The following is a 19,739-nucleotide window of genomic DNA, read 5'->3' on the forward strand; positions in this document are numbered from 1 at the left end:
TTTTAAGGAAATTTTCTTTAATCATGTAACAGGCTGTGAATCTGATATCATCTTTCCAGAGGTTTTCCCATTTTTCTAATTCTTTATTATATCCCAGGTCTTGTGCCCATTTTACCATTACATCTTTAACTCCGTCTTTTTCTGCTGCTTGGGGAAGTGGGGGGGGGGGCCCTTCTGAGCCCCTGGTGGGGGTGGTGAACATCCCTTCTGATTGCTTAGCAATAGTTATTAAGCATCCTTAGCAATGGTGCTCAAGCACTCAATCTGCTTTCACTTTTTGTGCTCTAGCTTTCTCTAGAAATGTCCAACTGACTTAGCTTTCATTTCTTAAAAAATGAACGCTAAGAAGTTTGGGGGCCCTGCTGGCATTTGGCCCAGTAGAGAGGCATCCCTTGCATTTGCCCACACCCCTGGGTGGCCTTGCTTGGCCTGTATCTTGGCCTGGTGGCTATGGTGGTTTTGCATACGTCAGTAGAAGCCGTGGAGATTTATTAATCCTATGATCTGATGGAAGGGCTTTAAAATACAAGAAATGGAGTGCTATATGTATAATATATATCCCCAGTTTACGGAGCCAGCATCTGCTAAAAACAAGAAACTCATCAAAATTGTGGGTATGGAGCAATAGTGGTGCTAGTCTATAGCAAAACATGCATACCTATAACACCTAGCAAACCACTTTCTAGCACAGGTGTGGGGAACTTTTGGTGTTCCAGATATTGTTGAACTACAACTCCCATCATCCCTGGCAGTTTCTTTCTGGGGGAAGTAAAGCTCTGTGTAGAATTTTTTTTTATAAAGTTCTGTGTAAAAATATGCAAAACCAAGGAGAATCTTTCAGACTGCAGTAAGACAAGGTCAAAGATGTAGGTTCTCGTGAGATTTTTAGAAGCCCGGTGTCAGGGAAATGCAGCATGAATTACTCTGCCCTCCACTGAGAAAGGGTTTGCCCTCAAACTAACATCTGGTAATTTCCACGTACAGGCAATCTGAAAAAAAGATTTGGACTTTCTTTACCACCCGTCTGCAGTTGTTACTCAGGGCGGTAAACCAATTACAAGAGCCCAGTAAAACAGGTAAGAGCAACAGAATCTCACATGGCCACTCCCCATTAGAGCTCTTTTCAGGACCCCTGAATTATATTTCCTACTAATCTGCATTTTCTTCTCTTCCCAGCCTCCTAATTCGCTAGCCCACCCATCTAAATATTCTGTACTACCACCTCCCCTCAACGATGCCCCATTTCTTTTTAGGTTACCCCATGTTTCAGCTTGCCTTTAATGTTCTACCAGCGCGATTCTGTCCTCCACAAAACTGCCCCACCTCTTCAGAGATACCCTGGCCAATACAACTTTCTATTACTCACATAAAGGTAAAAGGTAAAGGTACCCCTGCCCGTACGGGCCAGTCGTGTCCGACTCTGGGGTTGCACGCCCATCTCGCTTAAGAGGCCGGGGGCCAGCGCTGTCTGAAGACACTTCCGGGTCACGTGGCCAGCGTGACAAGCTGCATCTGGCGAGCCAGCGCAGCACACGGAACGCCGTTTAACTTCCCGCTACTAAGCGGTCCCTATTTATCTACTTGCACCCGGGGGTGCTTTCGAACTGCTAGGTTGGCAGGCGCTGGGACTGAGCAATGGGAGTGCACCCCGCCGCGGGGATTCGAACCGCCAACCTGACGATCGGCAAGTCCTAGGCGCTGAGGTTTTACCCACAGCGCCACCCGCGTCCCAATTACTCACATACTCAGCAACAAATCACCATTCTCCATTTTTCTCCCTAAGAGACAGACTACCTCAATACAATCCTTTCTGTGCTTCGGCTCTCCATTATTCTCCTCTGAACATTCCTTTGGGAAACCCCATTCCTATTTTTATTTTGACACTTTGTCCTTGATACTCTCCCTCAGTTCCTCCACAAACCCCAAAACAGCCAGTTCCATTTATGACTCCCCCAAGGCTTCTACTCCTTCCTCCCTACAGGAGCTCCACTTCTCTCTTCTCCCCTGCAACCACTTCCCAAAGTCAATTCCATGGGGGAAGAGGGGGAAAACTTCAATAGGGCATCGCCATCTTTTCCTTTCACATGTTGGAAATTGTTCTCTTCTCAACCCCCCTGGAGCCCCTCCCTGTTTAACATCTCCTCCCACAAAACAAAGCAGACTGGGCAGCTAATCTAAACCTTCAATTCTTTCAGAAAATTATACACATTTTTGACAATTATTGTATGTGGCACTCTTAACAGTTTGCTTGGTATTTTATCCCCAGGCATTTCCCCATTTGTTACCTGCAATATACTTAACTAAAGAGTAACAGATATTTAGTTCTAGTCAATTCAAAAATGCTACTCTCAAAATAACCCTTTATGCTTGAAGAGGCAGTGAGAAAAATAAAATAGTCAAATACTTAATTGGAACATTCAGAACAATTTATTGAAGTCAACCTCAAGCAAAGATTTAATCAGTGGAATGTCATTTTAAAAACCTTTCCAAATTAATTCTCACAGAAGCAAAACCACATCTGAATTCCAAAGTATTTGTAAAATAAAAAAGGCAACATCTCCGTTAATATAATGTACAAAAATTATATGTTCCTACCATCACTCACATTCAGTAAGAAGCTAAAATATTACAGGCAATCCTAGATACACTATGACTAATAAACAATGAGCTATCTATATACAGGTTAACCAAGCTCCATAGATTTCACACTATGCAAGAGAACATAGGCCAAACAACAAAACCCTCCAAAATGTTGTTTAAGTCTCAAAATCTACGCAGCAACATCAAGTCATAATACAGTAATGTCCCCATGGAACATCCCCAGGGAAAAAATAACACGACTTTTAAAGTGTTGAGAGCTTCTATTTGGGTTTGAGAAACTCCTCTAATATATTGACTTTAAAGTGAATAACAATGATTTTGCTATTAAAGACTCTGGTGATTTTTGTTAAAATAACATTTCACAGAATCTACAAAGGTTGGTACGTAGTAACAAGGTCTACAGAAATAACAATTCTACAAATTCATTGTTACAGATAGAGTACACAGGAATGGAGACAAATTGTTGGTACTGGTGCCCATTGTGCAATATCACATGTGTGGGTACAAATGGATTTTTGTCTTTTCATATAGCAATGTCAGAATAAGCACATACCCTTATAAACAATAAAAAGACACAGTCTTGTTACTAGCCAGTCATAATAGCTATTTTACCATCATGATTTTCAACAGCAACACAAATTATTTGTTGTTGTTTTTAAAATGGGGAGGGGTGATGACACAGGCTAGACACAGATCAATATGAATGAATAAACAAATATAATATTTTCTCCAGTTCTTATTGAAAAATAATTCCTTCGGATGTCCACTTGGGGGGAGAGGACAGGTGTTTGGGAGAGGATTCAACACACTGATTTTATTAATTTCCAAAAGCAGACTTCCAAAACCACCACTACACTGGTTCCTCTGCACAACTGCCAATAGCATCACTAATGGGAAGCTGTGAATGGAGGAACAGCTTTGGCAAAGTGGCAGTGTTTTTCTTTTAACTGAAATGAAGTTAGCACGTGGGGGGAAAGGATGTAACCCACCAAGCTCTGCTCCTGGGCATTCTGCACTCGTCTCCATGAAGCTTGTATGGTTTCTGCACCAATCCCACTGGCAGATATGGCAAGCCCACAGCGACAGAGCTTGCCACCCCTGGACTTCTGCATGAAAACACAGTTGCAAAGAGCATTCACTTCATTTCTTTCTCACCAAAGTCCAGGGAGGGGACCTCTCACCCAATTGCATCTGCACCGCAGCTTGTCACACAACAAAATGCTGATTTGCCCAATTCTACCCGCTAAAGCAATCTAAAGCACACCCAGGAGTGTTTTGATAAGTGCAAATATCTTTCCTGAAATGCATGAAGGGGGCAAGAGAAAGGAGACAACTGATTGTGGAAAAGTAAACATTTTTTAAAGTCATAATGCTGATATCTTGTACAACTGTCCTTTTTTCTTAAGAGCACAGGAAAAGGAGACACTTTTCAAGTCCTTTCTGTTTGCCTCGTGACCAAGGAACTGAAGCAGAAGTCAGTTTCAGTTTCAGTGTTATGGTGGGGAAAAGAGAGACTTTCACAATACCATATAAAATACATAAATATAACACAAGCTGTAAAGTAAGAATGGGAACAGCTTCAAGTACATTAAACCCTGAATTCAATGAGGCAGAAGTTCCAATGTTAAAGTGACTAAATTCGTACCAGCGGCAGACCCCCCCCCCCAAAACACCCGACCCATAACGTCTCAGTATATACAGTCAACTATGGTTAGAAGGTCATTGTCAATGATACTCTAGTAATTACATCTTCCCAACACCACCTGTATATGTTGGAGGCAAAGAGTCCAAGCAAAAAAGACCAATGAAATACCCAATTCCCTTTTTACTTCATGTTAATACAAGTTCTAAAGGGCTGTTTCTCACATAGCAATCTATGTAACACAGATGCACACCTGAGGGCTGCTAAAACACAATGTGAGAAGTGCATACTTGTATGTAAAAACAAACCAAAAACACCCCTCTATAGTACATACAAACACTTGTCCGTGAACAGCAGCAGACATGTATGTCTGTATGTCTGCATAATGCAGCTGCAAATCACACCCATCTCGAGAGATAAATGGAAAAGTATTGCAAAGATGATAGGGCAGGTGGACGTTCCCAAGAGAAGACGCTTTGCCTTTCCTTAAAATGTAACCCAAATTATTTGTGTAGTTTTGAAGTGCTACCTCGCATGGTGTTCCCTATCTGTCCATTGCTTGCACGTGCCGTGAGCACAGTGACATCTGATGCAGGGAAAATGCAGGGGGCATCCCAGTCGACTGCATTTCCCTAGTAGGTGTCCACAGACAGGACTCCACTTTGGACAGGAGAATCTGCATCATGCCACATCTGGCTGACCTCTGGGGAACAGCATCAAAACGGTGGCCTTTATTGTGTACTGGTCTTTTTGGAGATGGAATCACATATTGCTATAGCTTTTGATGTGCCTGCAGACAAAAAAAAAAGTGTTTCTTGTGGCAGTGCACCTGTGTTATTAAGACTGTGATGTGAAAAGCAACCCTGAATCTCTGGTGAATGCCATAGTGACAATTCAACCAGAATACTTCCTTACTCTACAGGCAGCGTTCCTGAGCTGAATGTGTCCATTCTTTCATTCCAATGGGCAAGGTAAAAAGAACAGAAACCTGCAGTATTCTAGTGGAGCAAGACAGCAAATACTCCAATCTATGGAGTAAAGCAAACCCTAACATGTTCTACACACAGCCAGATCAACATTTGTGCAAACAGAGTCTAAAGCAATTACACACAAAATTGAATTCCACTGAATTCACAGAACAAGCCTAAGCAAGTTTACTCAGAAGTAGGTCCCACTGTGCTCAATAGGGGTTTACTCTCAGATAAGTGCGTATAAGATTGCAACCGAAATGAGGCAGGACCACCGCGGCCTACTGCATTGGCCAGGCATTGTTCTAGCCCTTTCCACTAACTGCCTGAGGAAAATCTTCAAGCCTTCATTTTAAGTCGTTAGGCAGAAGCGGGGAAAAGCAGGGCAAGAGATAAAGGAGGAGTGCTTAGTCCACCTCTCTGCTTAAGGCAAGCATGCACAGGGGAGAGGAATGCCTATTTACCAGGTGGACAATCCAAATAAAGGCTGTCAACTGGTGCAACCCCATCTTTCAATAAATGGCACTGCTTAAACTGCTCATTTTACAGTGACAAGGTGACAAAATATTTAGAAACCAAGAAAAATAAAGTCCACAAGGATATTAAGACTGACTTGCTTATATGGAAACACTTATTAGTCCATGATTAGTATTTGTTATAAAACTTGTTTAAAATGTCACATTATTGTAGCTCTGCATTTTTAAAAGAGGGCTCCTTGCTGTTTTTCAGTATTATTTTTAAAAAACCAAGTGCTAAAAAGTTAAATAATGATGTATAATAAAAAATTAAAAGAACACTCATAGTCTCCCCTGCTAAGATGTGAAACATTTTAACCTTATGAAGAACCTGTGGGGTTCAAAAGCCACTTTTCCAGCACACCAAAAGGTTCCATCCAAATACAATGCCTTTTCCTCTTCTATACGCATTTCAGTGCATACAATAATTTAAGCTGCTAAGTGACCTGGCAATGGAATTCCTATTTATTCCACAGAGAGGGTTGGCTTGACCACTGGTTCAATGAGATACTTTCCTTGGGTGCTGACCTTGTAGGGCAGGGTGGCTAAAAGCCAACACTGTCCACGGTTAACTTAGTAGCTATGTACATTTCAAAACCCATCACTACCTGAACGGCATCTGTTGCCAGGAATAGTTAAGCCTTTGGGGACTGGCTATTTGCTCTATCCAAACTCTGCCACAGGAGAACTGAGCACCATCTAGCGCCTCCCACTCCATCAAGTGACAAAGGAGTGTAGGGAAGAGAAGATACAGCAGTCTGAGCGGAGAGTGCTTGCACCATTCTGTGCCCACCAGCTTTGTGTAGTGGGCAGGCAGAGCGGCTCTACCATCTTGTGGGAAGGCAAGCTCTGAGCCTGCAATTTTAGATGGGGACAAAATTCTCCCCCAAAGGATTTCTTCCTACTCCTCCTTCAAAATACCAACATGTTGCCAAACAACATATTCAGAAAACTAAAATCTAGTACACAAAAACAAAGTGTAGTGTTTTAAATTTTGCCTTTAACATTGCCCCTTAGTGTGGTCAAGTGTGTGACAACTTCCTTTTTTTTTTTTTTTTAAATAATATTTATTAAAATTTTTCAAAAATACAAAAAATATCACTTTACGGGACTCCCCCCTTCCCCCACCCCTACCATATTCCCCTTTCATATTGTTGGCCAAACAAGTTCCCCATTCAGGGGACAACTTCCTTTAGAGCTCTATACCACTCAGCTGGCCCACAAGCAGAGCAGGAAGAGGCAATGGAACCTGTTCTGCAATGGGAGTTGCAGAAAGACTCTGCAAAATACTGAAGCTAAAGTACAATTCATACGCTTTGCAGAAATGTAGTGTGTTTGCCTGTACAAAAGGAGGAAAGTAAGCTGCATTTTCTCTTAAATTAGAAGCATTTTAAAAGCAGCGGGGGGTGGCCGGTGGGAGGAAGCCTATTGAAAAAGCTGAGCCAGGAAACCTTGATATTACCAGAAACAGCCTACTGTCTTCTTTTCTGGTACTGACCAGTCTATATCTGAAGTTGAACTTTTCCACATAAATCAATGCATGGTTATAATTACAGTAAGTGTCTCTGGACACATTTAGAGAGCACTCATTGGGAGAAAGTTGGTAAAACTGGCTACTTCAGTGCTGTACTGTTGCTTTGCAAAGAGCTATTAACAAACATGATCCCTTCTGGGATACAAACATTGCTTTTGTTAGACTGATGGTATCACCATGGGCCATTTTATACCCTGTACAGTTAAAGAACGTACTTTTAAAGACATTCAGGTTTTTATTTAATCAAGAGATTTCGTACGACCAAGCCACACACCAAAATCAGCTATAGAGCCCCAGAACAAATAACCAAAACTCACAGTATCCTAGGTCCTCAGAAAGTAGGAGGAGCCTGGACCAAGGAAATGAACCTATCAGATATTGGCAAGCATGCCACAGAGCAAGTATGGATTGGACATTAAAAATGCACACTGAAGGCCAAATTCTGCCTCTCAAATTTGAAAGGGAAAGCATAATCAGGGGCTAAACCAGCAGAGACCTTGGAGGGCCAGGTGGCAAATCCTGCACAACACGTGGCCCATAAAACAAGAGTTTAGTGGAGCCCAGTTAGGGCAGAACCTGGGAGTGCAAACTCTGAAGGCAGTAGATTTTTACTTTGCACCCTGCACTACGGCAAGACTTACAACAAGCAAGGAAAGCACTGTTTAATCATTCTTTTCACGGTAGAAAAGTGACTTATGCTTAATTAAACTGAATGGTGGACAAGACACCAGATGCCCCCAGGTACCTCCAGCTATTTCCCATTATCTAAAGTGAATTATTGTGGACGCAATCTTTCAGAAGCATCTGCTCCCCAAGCACTTTCAAAATGAAGTGGGGTTTCAAACACGGCATGTAAGAAGTCTGCAGTTTCACCATTTTCTGAAAATGTAGTTTCAAACAGAATGCACTTCAAGAGTAAGCAGATCACAACTAGTTTGCTGTGGGGGAACCTCTAGTATGATCACTCCTCACTCAGTTAAAGTGACATAAACCAACCCTCATCTCAAAACTTTTTGTCATGGTGAACGTACTGGAATGAGGCCATGTCACTTGCCAGCTGCCACGATAGGCTCTTGCTCCAGCCCCTAATAAGATTTATCTAAAAGGCTATTGGTGTGCAGAGGCTTTTTCTCATGTTTCTAAAACTAGACAGGAAAATAACCCTACAGATACATACATAGATACCAGGCTGGTGTTGCTACTCCTTTTAGACACACTGACCGTAGTAGGACGCAAAATCCTCAAAGTCCATTAAAATTTAAATAAATAAATATTTTGCTATGTTTGGTTTCCACACTCAGAGAAGATACTTTAAACATAATGCCTCTCCCCCCACAAAAATGTCGGAAAGGCTTCCTCTTCTAACAACAAAAGGTTGCCAAGACACTTCTTCCCATTCCTCAAGGGCAAATGGATCGGAGCGCAGATGCTGCAGGCTGCCAAGGGCCACACAGACTCAGGTGGCCCCTGTCTGAGTTCCAGGGAAGCCACTCCAAAGACAAAAAGAGAGGATGCCATGGCACTTTATCCAAATTCACAATAATGTGCCACTCAGTGTGGCGGGGGGCAAGGTGGGTTGTTGTTTTAAGGAAAGGAAAGTTTATTCCTTCAAATCTTCCTCAGGATTCTGCTGTTCCAATCGGCGTTTGATCTTGCTCCAATACTCTGGTGCCACAGGAGCCTTGGGGTTGTGTTCAGAGCAGCACGGACGCCCATCCAAACCAGAGGCCACAAGGGCCCCTTTTTCATGATCCTTGCAATAAGAATGGGGGCAGAACTCACAGAACGAAGAGGCAGGGCTGCTGCAGATGTCACACTGGTGCCACGGACATTCCCATTTTCCTGAAAACAGAGCAGGGTGTGGGGAGATATTAGTGCAGGCACTAGGAAGCAAATATCCTGTTACCAGATTGCCAAGGCCCACATAGTTCCAGCTCACACATAATGCCAAGCCACATTTTATCTCAGGTACTTCTGCTCTCCTCTTGTACACTCCAGGTTTTTAATTACTTTCTCTGCAGCATACACCACAGTTTGATGTCCTATCCAGCAAACACTGGTTTGAAGCTGCCTAAGAATCCTGGGTGAGAGTTAAAGCATAAACCAATGTTTGAAATGGCAAACTATTGTGTGCTCTAAACAAGGGGATTCTGCAATCTGAATCTGAGTGGCAAAGTTTGAGGAAACAATTTAGCTCAATTCTATTCTCAATATAAAAAAGAAAACAAGACTTTAATAAACCACATGCTAATGTAGTTTATTGGTCCCACTCACAGGTGGCACTGTGGTCTAAACCACTGAGCCTCTTGGGCTTGCCGAGTGCAAGGTCGGCGGTTCGAATCCGTGCGATGGGGTGAGCTCCTGTTGCTCTGTCCCAGTTCCTGCCAACCTAGCAGTTCGAAAACACACCAGTGTGAGTAGATAAATAGGTACCACTGTGGCAGAAAGGTAAACGGCATTTTCGTGCACTCTGGCTTCTGTCCCAGTGTCCCAGAAGCAGTTTAGTCATGATGGCCACACGACCCAGAAAAACTGTCTGCAGACAAACGCCGGCTTCCTGGCTTGAAAGCGGAGATGAGCCCCTCACCCCATGGTTGATTTTGACTGGACTTAACCGTCCAGGGGTCCTTTACCTTCACCTTTACTTGGTCCCATTATTATTAACCATCACATATGCCAGGAATGGAGAACTTGTACCCCCTCCCTTCCCTCCGGGATGTTGTTGGAATATCAAACTGTTTCCTAGGTGTCACAAAGTTAAACAGGTGAACTCTGCCTGCTCTTAATAATTCCACACAGAGGTTCATGGCTACCAAGAAAAACCTGTAAAGTCAAGTCAGGAAGCACCTACCAAAGGGTGGCTGTGTCAAATTAAGGCAGAGGAGGTGGTATGCTTTGGGACAGTCTTTTTTGTCACACATGACCAATTCACCCCCATCTCCACACTGGAAACAGTTGTCCTCATGCATCTGCTTCTGCTCTGTTTTTATCTTCCGCTTCTTCTGCTTTAATTTTGCATTCTTTGCTTTCTCTTCATTTGCTGTTGCACACGCCGTCTAGCAGTTGGAGGAAAGAGTCACCGAGTCACTGGATTAGGCAACTTTAACTGTCAGAGGTCCTTTACCTTTTACCATTAAAAAGAAGAGCCAACCCCCCCCCCCTTCCTTCTGTTTCTCAGGCTCTGGCACTGACACCTGAAGACACCAGCAGCCAGTAACAAAAAGTAGTACATCACCCAAATAGATCCAAGCAGGCACCAGATGTTTTGTACATGCTGTGTTTGTTTATAACAAGAAAGAACAGGGACGGATGGTCCCGTTTTTCTCCCACAATGAGCTTTACTACCGTGTGACATTAAGCATGAAGGTTTCTATTTGCCGATTCTGTCCGAGAGGGCTTTACTCCGCTTGCACAACTAACCTTTGGCCGCACTCCTAGGAATCCACTGCAGTTATCTGCTCCACAGTGGCATTCTGTCCTGCCATTCCCCAGGCAATCCAAATTATAGTTAAATGTTAATTCCATCCCTAGAAGTTCAAAAGAAGCACTTTACACACTAGCTGTTTGTGAAACAATGTCAGCATCAAGTGTATTTCAGAAAATTATGATGCGCCAGCACATGTCAAATCTTAAAAGAGGTTGGACAAGCAAGCAACATATTTTTAAAAATGTGACTGCCCCTCTTGCCCATCAAGGTCAGAGCATTTCAGCCAAGAAATTTCTTCTAAACTGACCTGGTGTTATGGCTTTCAGGATCCAGATCCCTTGCCTGCCCTATTTCTATATTGTATGCACATGTGAATTCCACACTTATTCTTCTACACTTAACCTTAAAACATTAAAAACAGTTCAGAATGAATTACCATGACAACTAGAGTGGATCCGTATCACACATGTATGTCAAGGGTAAAGAGGTGCACCTGCAGCATTTGGCAAAAACTGTGCAATGAATTTTCCAGAGAGGGAATCCACAATAGCAGCCACCCAAATGTCAATGGGAAGCCCACAAGTATGACATGAACAGAAGAGCACTCTCCCCCCGCAACTGAGACTGAAGGAGCACCACAACCAATATTGGAGTACAAAGCCATCATGACGAGAAGAGCTGGGCAATATATTGGGAAATTGTCTGAAACCAGTATGGCGTTCAGATAGTGATACCAGTTTCAGACATTTTGAGCTGGCAATACATCACACCAGCTCAAATTGCCTGCAGACAGCAAAGGCGCAGGCAGATGGAGCCTGAGAGGGTTCTGGAAGAGCACCTTCTTGGGCTCTGCCTGCCTGTGCCTTTGAGGAATCCGCCTGCCTCTCCGGCTCACGCGAGTCAGAGCAATATGGGGGCTCACTCAGCTAAGGGGTAGGAGACTTCCCATTCCCAGTGGAGCAGTTTAAGGAAGTTCTTGCAGCCTTCCAGCTCACATGAGCTGGAGAGGCATCAGGGCTTGCTCAGCAGGGCTGGGCATGTCTCTCGGCTGCGTCTTTCTCCCCTAAGGTGGAAAGGAAGAAGCAACCAAGACAACATTCAAGACATTGTAATATATTGGTATATTGTGATATTTAGATTTTGAAAACCAGATGTTGCCCAGCCCGAATGACTAGCAGCTACTGAAAGTTATCCTCCATGGATTTGTCAAATTCCCATTTAAAGCCATCCAAGTTTGTGGTCATTACTCTATCTCACAGCAGCAAATTCTATAGTTTAAACATGCACTGTGCAAAAAAGTACTTTTTTGTCTGTCCTGAGTCTTCCAACATTCCGCTATATTGGAGAACTCAGGTTCTAGTATTATGGGAGAGTAAGGAAAACTTCTCTTACTCCACACCACACATAGTTTATACACCTCTTTCATGCTCCACCTTACTCACCTTGATTACTCAGAGTAGACCAGCTAAAATCAATGATCCTTATTTAGTCTTGTTTATTACATTCAGTGGGTCTATTCCAAATAGGACGCTGTATGCCTCCCTTTTTGTCTAAAGCAAAAGGCCTTGAATCATGGCAGTGACAGGCCTTCTGTGCCCATTCAGTGCTCATGTGATAAAAAGTGTGAGAATGGTCTCAACCACCGCAGACCCTTCCTGATGTGCACAGCTGCCTTAGAAGGCCTGATTCCACTGCAGAACGTGGCTGTTGTGCTGCCACTTCTCTATCCCCTACCTGAGGATCAGGCCCATCACCCAATTACATTAGCAACAGAGCAACAATTTACAGTATTACAGATCCTCAAGAAAAAGGCAAGAAAAGGCTGCAAGGCAGGCGAGGAAGACAGAGTAACATTAAAATGAAATGGAGCAACGCCAAAGCACTCTTACCTGCAGGAATATCACAGAGAGCGAAGAGCCCAACTCGGACATCTCCACTCACTGTCCATTTCTGAGTTTCACAGTTGGGGTTGCAGCTGTGGTTCATAAAGCGAGAGTAATTTCCCTTGGGGCCAGCATCTATTATACGGTCCTTCAAAAAGACCAAAGAACAGAGACACAATCATATACAAAATGTCTAAGACTTAAGTTTGAATCCATCCCGTTGTAGCAAAAAGCAACACACTTTCTTGCGCCAGATATTAAGTTACCTCAAGACTCTTCAAAGTTTCAACAAAACTATCTGCAGATAACATTCACTGAGACAGGAAAGAATTTAGGCACAAACCAATGTGGAACTGTGTTTGTAGAGAAGTAACTGGCCCAGAAATACAAAGTGCTTCTACCACATGAAAGCCCTGAATGGCAAATGCTAAGCACTGCCAGAGGGGAGATCGTGACTGTACAGGTCCAACTTGCAGGTTTCCCGTTTGCAACCCACCTAAGAACAGAATGCTGCACAAGGTGGGTCTTCCACCTGATACTGCAGGGTCTGTCTCCCAGCACCAACTTTACCTCAGTTCGAACTAGATGTGTGAACTCCATATATTCAGAAGGTTTGTGGCTCATGGCTCATATCAAGATGAACCAGCGGGTGGGGCTAGGGCAATGGGTTGGTCCTTACTATTGGGGTGAACAAGCGAAAAACGAAGAAAAACCCCTGTCGCCTCTCCCCGCAAAGCAGTTGGGACCAACGGATCATGCACACACCAACATGCTGCCTTGAGCACACTATACGTAGCAGAGTAAGCAGCACAACAGAAGAGGCTTGAGGCTGGGGATACATACTAAACCTATAGATTTATTATACATAAATCAGAACAAAGAAACATGTCATCTCTCCTTGCCGTCTTCTCAGAGAGAGGCTCAAAACCAAAAGCAATACACAGAGCAGAAGTTCCACTCACGAGACCCAGCAGTCTGTGCTGGACTGCAAACAGACATGTGACACGCAACAATCTCATGTCTGCAACGAAAGGTGGAATGGAATCTCCCAACACATGCTGCTACCAAATGCTGACCGCAGCACAGAAGCACAAGGCCTCCGCTAAGTGTGAGGCTGAAGGGCAACAAGCAGATTAGCATGAGACCTCAACCAAGTGGGGAGTGCGTGCTTGCAGGGGTGACTTCTTAGGGTGAGGTGGCCTTGGGGGGCACATTCTCTGAGGCCAATTATGCCTAGTATTAGAGGCAGAGCGTGATGGCAGCTTCACCTGGTAGCTTCGTACAGAGGATGAAGCCGATGCCTCTCCCAAGTCCCTTTGCTGCCAGCGCTGCTTCCAACGTTGGGCTGCTGGTAGCAGAGGGACTCGAGAGCAGTGGTGGCTTCACCCAAGGTATACTTCCAGGTGAAGCCGCCACTGCGCTCTGCCCCTCATACCACAGAGGCAGGAGCAAACTGTATCACCAGAGCAATTCAGCTTGTTTCTCCCTCAGCTTCTTTCTAGTGCTCCACAAAGGCTTGGGCAGCAATGTGCTCCTGAGCAGAGCAGTTTGAAGAAGCCCCCACCCCGTCTCCAGCTCACATGAGCCAGAGGCAAGGAGGCAGCTCCATTACACAGCTGAGTGAGCCCCAATGCCTTGCACACAAGCCAGAGAGACATCAGGGTTCCCTCAACTGGGGGGCAGGAGCAGTGCAAGGCAGCCCCAGTGAGGAGCCGAGGTTGAGGCAGCCTGCTCCCTCTGCACGCTGAGGATGGATTCCCTCCACCCCCAGTGCCTGGCGCTGGGAACAAGCTGCGTTGTCCCTGGCCCCGCGAAGTGCTGCGGGAAGAGTGGCGGCAGTCACCCCGGGCCTCGCAGGGCTGGGGCCAACACAGCTTGTTGTTTCAACATTGCGGTGTACCCCCAGATTGTGATCTTAGGCTGATGACAAATTGTGATTTTGAAAAGCTGACATCACCCAGCCCTAAGGGCAATTCCTAGCTATAACTTTTTTTTTTTACAGTTTACCACTCGCTGCATTTCAGACTCAACAGGCAAGTAGTTGCCCTTGTAATTCCACCTGAATGAGTGGCCTCATGGTTTATGAAGGCTTCATGGATATCTCAATCCAGTTTCTAATTGCCTGATTCCCACATACCCTTGCAGAAGCATCACCACACTCTCTGCAAGGATATGGTGGAGCAGCCAGCCAGCCAGGCTAAATAGGCTCATTTCAAGCCTTTTGCAATGTCACTCATTGTGGTAATCCATGCAGTGGATGTCACTTACTGGGATTTCAGTGGCCTTTAAAGTGTAACCCATTTGAAACTGAGATGGCATTACATGAACCAGTCCCACATAGAGAGAATGTCTTCTTTTTACCTTTGTAACAGTTAACATATAAAAATTGGTCACACTGTTCTCATGTGCTCGTTTGATTCGCAATCTGCATTCTTCCTCATCAATTAGCTCACCAACATACTCGTTGACAAATTCACCCTGAAAAGATTAAAAAGAAATGCATGCTGGCAATTTGTGATGCTACTGCAAGGAATAAACTCCCTTGTTAGGAGACAAGCAGTGTGGTACAGCAGAAAAAGAGATTGAAACTTGAATCATGCACCACTAAAATAAGCTGCGTAAGACAATCTAAATACAGTCATTTGCAAAAAGGTTACAGTGCCCTCACAGAATAACGCTGAAGAGGTTCATTCAATAAAAATCATTAAGCATTTTGGATTCACAAATCTGTGAATTAGCAAGCAATGGGACCACGGAAACCTTTGCAGCGGCTTAAGGCACATATACTTGTATTAAAGACGGAAGTAGAACTACATTTCCTTCTAACATAATTTTTATGATCCCTCCCAATTCTGTCTGGCTTCAGGCCTTCTAAAACCCAAAGAAATATGCTTCTACTAAATATGCTTAATTAATTTAAAACATTTCTCCCTTTATCAAAAGATTAACAGGAAGTGTACAAAGTGTGAAGAAAAATGAATTCATAGACAAGATATAAATGCAATTTAAAACCAGTACATAAACAAAATTAAGTAGAATGAGGCAAAAAAATGTTACAATCTAAACCACTAAAGAGCAAATGAGAACAAAAATCTAACCACAGCCTAAAAATTCCTGGGCAAATAGGAAAGCCTTCAAGAAGCTGGCAGTGTCAGCTCCAAGAACCACTCCTTGAGGAAGAAATCCCAAACTTGGGGTGTGACAGCAGAAAGGGCCCTCTTCCAGCGATCGAAGCTCCCGTTGTTCCAGGCGCATTTTGCAACAAGGAATTTCATTAACGCGAGCTGTTTCTGAGCTCTGGTGCAGTACAGCGCCTAAGATTTCAGATTAAAACTGCATAGTGGAAGGCGAGGAGGACCTTTTTCTCCCTCCCCACTTCCAGCTACTCTCTGAGTTGTACATTTAAAACCAATCTGACCAACAAGAATTATTTTCACCTACTCTGTCTCAAAGTTTATTTGTATGGGCTACAATGCAAGGGAAGACACCCCCCCCAAAAGCAGCCATCTATTTAAACACTCTACAACAGTTCAAAAGCATTCATCCTATATGTTACCTTCTTAATGCTGCGCTTTGTCCTCAGACCCCAGCCGCGCCGGTCCGTTTTTATAATTTCTGCTTCTGGGTAGAGTCTTTTGGTGAAGCACTGGTTCTGGCAGCGCTCTCCTGCAGGGCAAACCTGGGGGTGGCATTCATACTGCAGCATTCGATTCAGACACTCTGACTCCAAGCCACAAGGGTTTTCGTCAGTTGGCTTACAGTTACATCGAGGGATTTCTGACAAGTCTGCAACTTGGATCTGAACTTTCCCTACTAATTTGTTGGACTGTGAAACAGAAAAAGAAGAAAAGATAAAATGTGTAATTCTAACACTTGCATGCAAGCACACACAGAGATTTGGTTCATATATGCATGTACATCATTTGCACTCTCAGAATTTCGTAAACCATGCACCGCCCCCCCCGGAAATGTACCAAGTTTAAAATTGCATTTGTGGTTTTCGTATGGCTACTTTTGGGGACAGACTACAGCACAGTGTCAGAGTGCATGCTTTGTATTTAGAAGGTTAAATTCTTGACATTTCCTGTTAAAAATTCAGATAACTGATGATGGAAAACCTTTGCCTGTCAAGGGACTTCTGGTTTGCCATGACTCATATCAGGGCGCATGTTCGTTCTCTCCAGGGGCAAACCTGATCGCTGTAGGGGACCTGGGGGGCAACGCAGCCCCCAAAGGCTCAGCTGGGTGTCCTGAGACCCTAGAAGCCTCTGTGGTGCCAAAAAGAAAGATTCCCGGTCCACTAATGTTTTATAAACTAATGTTGGTAGACAAGGAAAAAGCATTTGATAACATCTCCTGGTGCTTCATGAAAAGATTAATTAACCAAATGGGTTTTCTGCAAAGGAATTGGGGCGATATACTTGGAGCAGCGGGGACGTGGGTGGCGCTGTGGGTTAAACCACAGCGAGCTAAACTTATCATAAATAGCAGTATTACATATAGTTGCAATACAAGGAAAGGGACATGGCAGGGGTGCCCTCTGTCCCCGCTAATATTTATTTTGATTTTGGAAATATTGAATAGGAAAATAAGAAGTGATGAAAATACAAGAGGAATTGTAGTAGAGGGAAAATCATTTAAATTGAAAGCCTTCACTGACAATTTGATAATTATGACTGAAAATCCAAAAGAATGCTTACCAAAAGTGCTGGAAATGATTAAAGAATTTGGACAGGTGGTGGGTTTTAAACTCAATAGTAAAAAACCAAAACTGCTGATTAAAAATATGGAAACCCAAGAAAAAGAGGAACTAGAAAGGATTTCCAGATTGACAATTAGTAAGAAAGTAAAATATCTAGGAATATGGCTTAGGCAAAAACACACACCAAAAAACTTATTTTAAGATATTAAGACCTGGAAAGAGATTTTTAAAAAACATGGAGATCTGGAATAGACTTAGCTTATCATTATGGGGGGAAATATCCACTATAAAGATGGATGTGCTTCCAAGGATGCTTTTATTCTTTCAATCAATTCCTGTGATCGGGAGAATGGGCTATTTCAAGGAATGGCAGAAGGATTTCTCTAGATTTATATGGCGGGGACAGGATTAAACACAAATTGCTAATAGATATTGGGGGGGGGGTTCCCCTGCCAGACTTGAAATTATATCACGAAACTGCCAGTCTCTCCTAGATCCAGGAATGGATGATGTTACAAAATACCAATTTGCTCGACTTGGAAGGATTTTATAATCGATATGGATGGCACACCTACTTAGGGTATGATAAAGTCCATAAAGGTTTCTTGAACCATGCCATAAGAAAATCTTTATATTTGGTGTGGTCTAAATATAAAGATCTGCTAGAGCCTAAAAAGCCATGGTGGTTATCACCGGTAGAAGCATTCTCTGTTAAAAAAAGAATATGAAAGGAAACTGGGCAACTTACAAAGTATTACTGGAGGAGGTAGGAAACCGACTCAAATTAAAAATTTGTTTTGAAGAAATCCAAACACATTTATCTGACTGGTTACAATATCATCAGCTTAATGAGACATTTAAAATAGATAAAAGGAAAGGTTTTTCTACAGAACCATGTAAACTCGAGAAAGAACTACAGTGGTACCTCGGGTTAAGAACTGAATTCGTTCTGGAGGTCCGTTCTTAACCTGAAACACCACTTTAGCTAATGGGGCATCCTGCCGCCGCTGCTGCTGCGCGATTTCTGTTCTCATCCTGAAGCAAAGTTCTTAACCCGAAGTACTATTTCTGGGTTAGTGGAGTCTGTAACCTGAAGCGTCTGTAACCCAAGGTACCACTGTAATTCAAAACAAAGACAAATCACTCTCTAAAATGTATAGACTCCTCCTAGACTGGGAAGTCAGAGAGGAGGAAGTTAAATCGGTAATGATCCAATGGGCCAGAGATTTTGGTTATAACATTCTAATGGAAGCCTGGGAAAGATTATGGAGGGAAGACTTGAAGTTTACTGCATGTTATACCCTGAAAGAGAACTTTATGAAAATGCTATACTGGTGGTATTTAACACCATCAAAATTGGTTAAAATGTATAGAACCAGGTCAAGCATTTGTTGCAGATGTAGAGAGGCGGAGGGTATGATGATTCACATGTGGTGAAATATAACAAGCTCAAAAATATGTTTAAAATCTCCTTTGAATAAAACCCCGAATGTACATATAGACATTCCAAAAAAATTGAGGAAAATCTTCCTGAATGCAACAGCGGCAGCAAGAATCTTAATAGCCAAAAAATGGAAAGAAGATTCCATTCTGACCAAAATGGACTGTCAGATGAAATTATTGGAATACACAGAATTAGCAAGGATGACAGGAAGAATTAGAGATAATACAGAACAATCATTTACTAGTAATCATTTACTAACAATCATTTAATCATCCACCTAAACATTAGGAAGAACTTCCTGACAGTAAGAGCTGTTCGACAGTGGAATTTGCTGCCAAGGAGTGTGGTGGAGTCTCCTTCTTTGGAGGTCTTTAAGCAGAGGCTTGACAACCATATGTCAGGAGTGCTCTGATGGTGTTTCCTGCTTGGCAGGGGGTTGGACTCGATGGCCCTTGTGGTCTCTTCCAACTCTATGATTCTATGATTCTAGAGAGTGGGATATTTACAGAGAATATCTTAAAAGAGCATTGTAAAAATATGAATTCTCTGGCTAGCCTAGAATGATCCCAGTATGAACATAGAAAACTTATTAAAACAAAAATTTGGGAGAAGTTTGGAGTGATAATGAAAAGTACGCTACTTAAAAGAAACCTGGGACTCTTGATGGGGTGACTGCAAGTCATAAAAAGAAGTTGTATTGTAAGAAGTTAATTTAATTTTTTGTAATTTGTATCATCCTTTGGTTCTTTTCTTTGTTGACTTTTTTCTTTTTTACAATCAATAAAGCAATTAATAATAATAAAAAAATGAAAACCTCTGCCTGTCAGAATAGACAATCCTGGGCTAGATGGACAAATAGTCTGATTTGATATAATGTCACTTTCTATGTCCTTATGGCACCTCTTTTGCAAGCCTCTTTAAATCTGTACAGGGAACATGCGCTCAGAGAGGCTGGTTACCTGATGTCATCGTAACATTGGGTGATTGACAGTGGGTAGCCCTGCTCACATGTCGAGTCTGGCC

The 19,739-nt window shown here is 43.1% G+C and overlaps 1 protein-coding gene across 1 annotated transcript in view; it reads right to left on the bottom strand.

The window, feature by feature from the left end:
- Positions 1 to 2,404: 2,404 nt before the first annotated feature.
- Positions 2,405 to 19,739, bottom strand: part of NSD3 (nuclear receptor binding SET domain protein 3) — an 84,917-nt gene continuing 67,582 nt past the window's right edge. The window contains exons 19-25 of the mRNA XM_083588329.1: positions 16,127 to 16,396; positions 14,932 to 15,048; positions 12,577 to 12,718; positions 10,681 to 10,787; positions 10,112 to 10,316; positions 6,911 to 9,102; positions 2,405 to 6,763 (exon numbers count right to left, since the gene is read on the bottom strand). Of these exons, the coding sequence (XP_083444455.1) occupies positions 8,861 to 9,102; positions 10,112 to 10,316; positions 10,681 to 10,787; positions 12,577 to 12,718; positions 14,932 to 15,048; positions 16,127 to 16,396 (1,083 nt within the window). The 3' untranslated portion in view covers positions 2,405 to 6,763; positions 6,911 to 8,860. The remainder of the gene's footprint in view (positions 6,764 to 6,910; positions 9,103 to 10,111; positions 10,317 to 10,680; positions 10,788 to 12,576; positions 12,719 to 14,931; positions 15,049 to 16,126; positions 16,397 to 19,739) is intronic.

The sequence above is a fragment of the Podarcis filfolensis genome (assembly GCF_964270895.1).
Source record: "Podarcis filfolensis genome assembly, chromosome: 15".
Lineage (NCBI taxonomy): Eukaryota > Metazoa > Chordata > Lepidosauria > Squamata > Lacertidae > Podarcis > Podarcis filfolensis.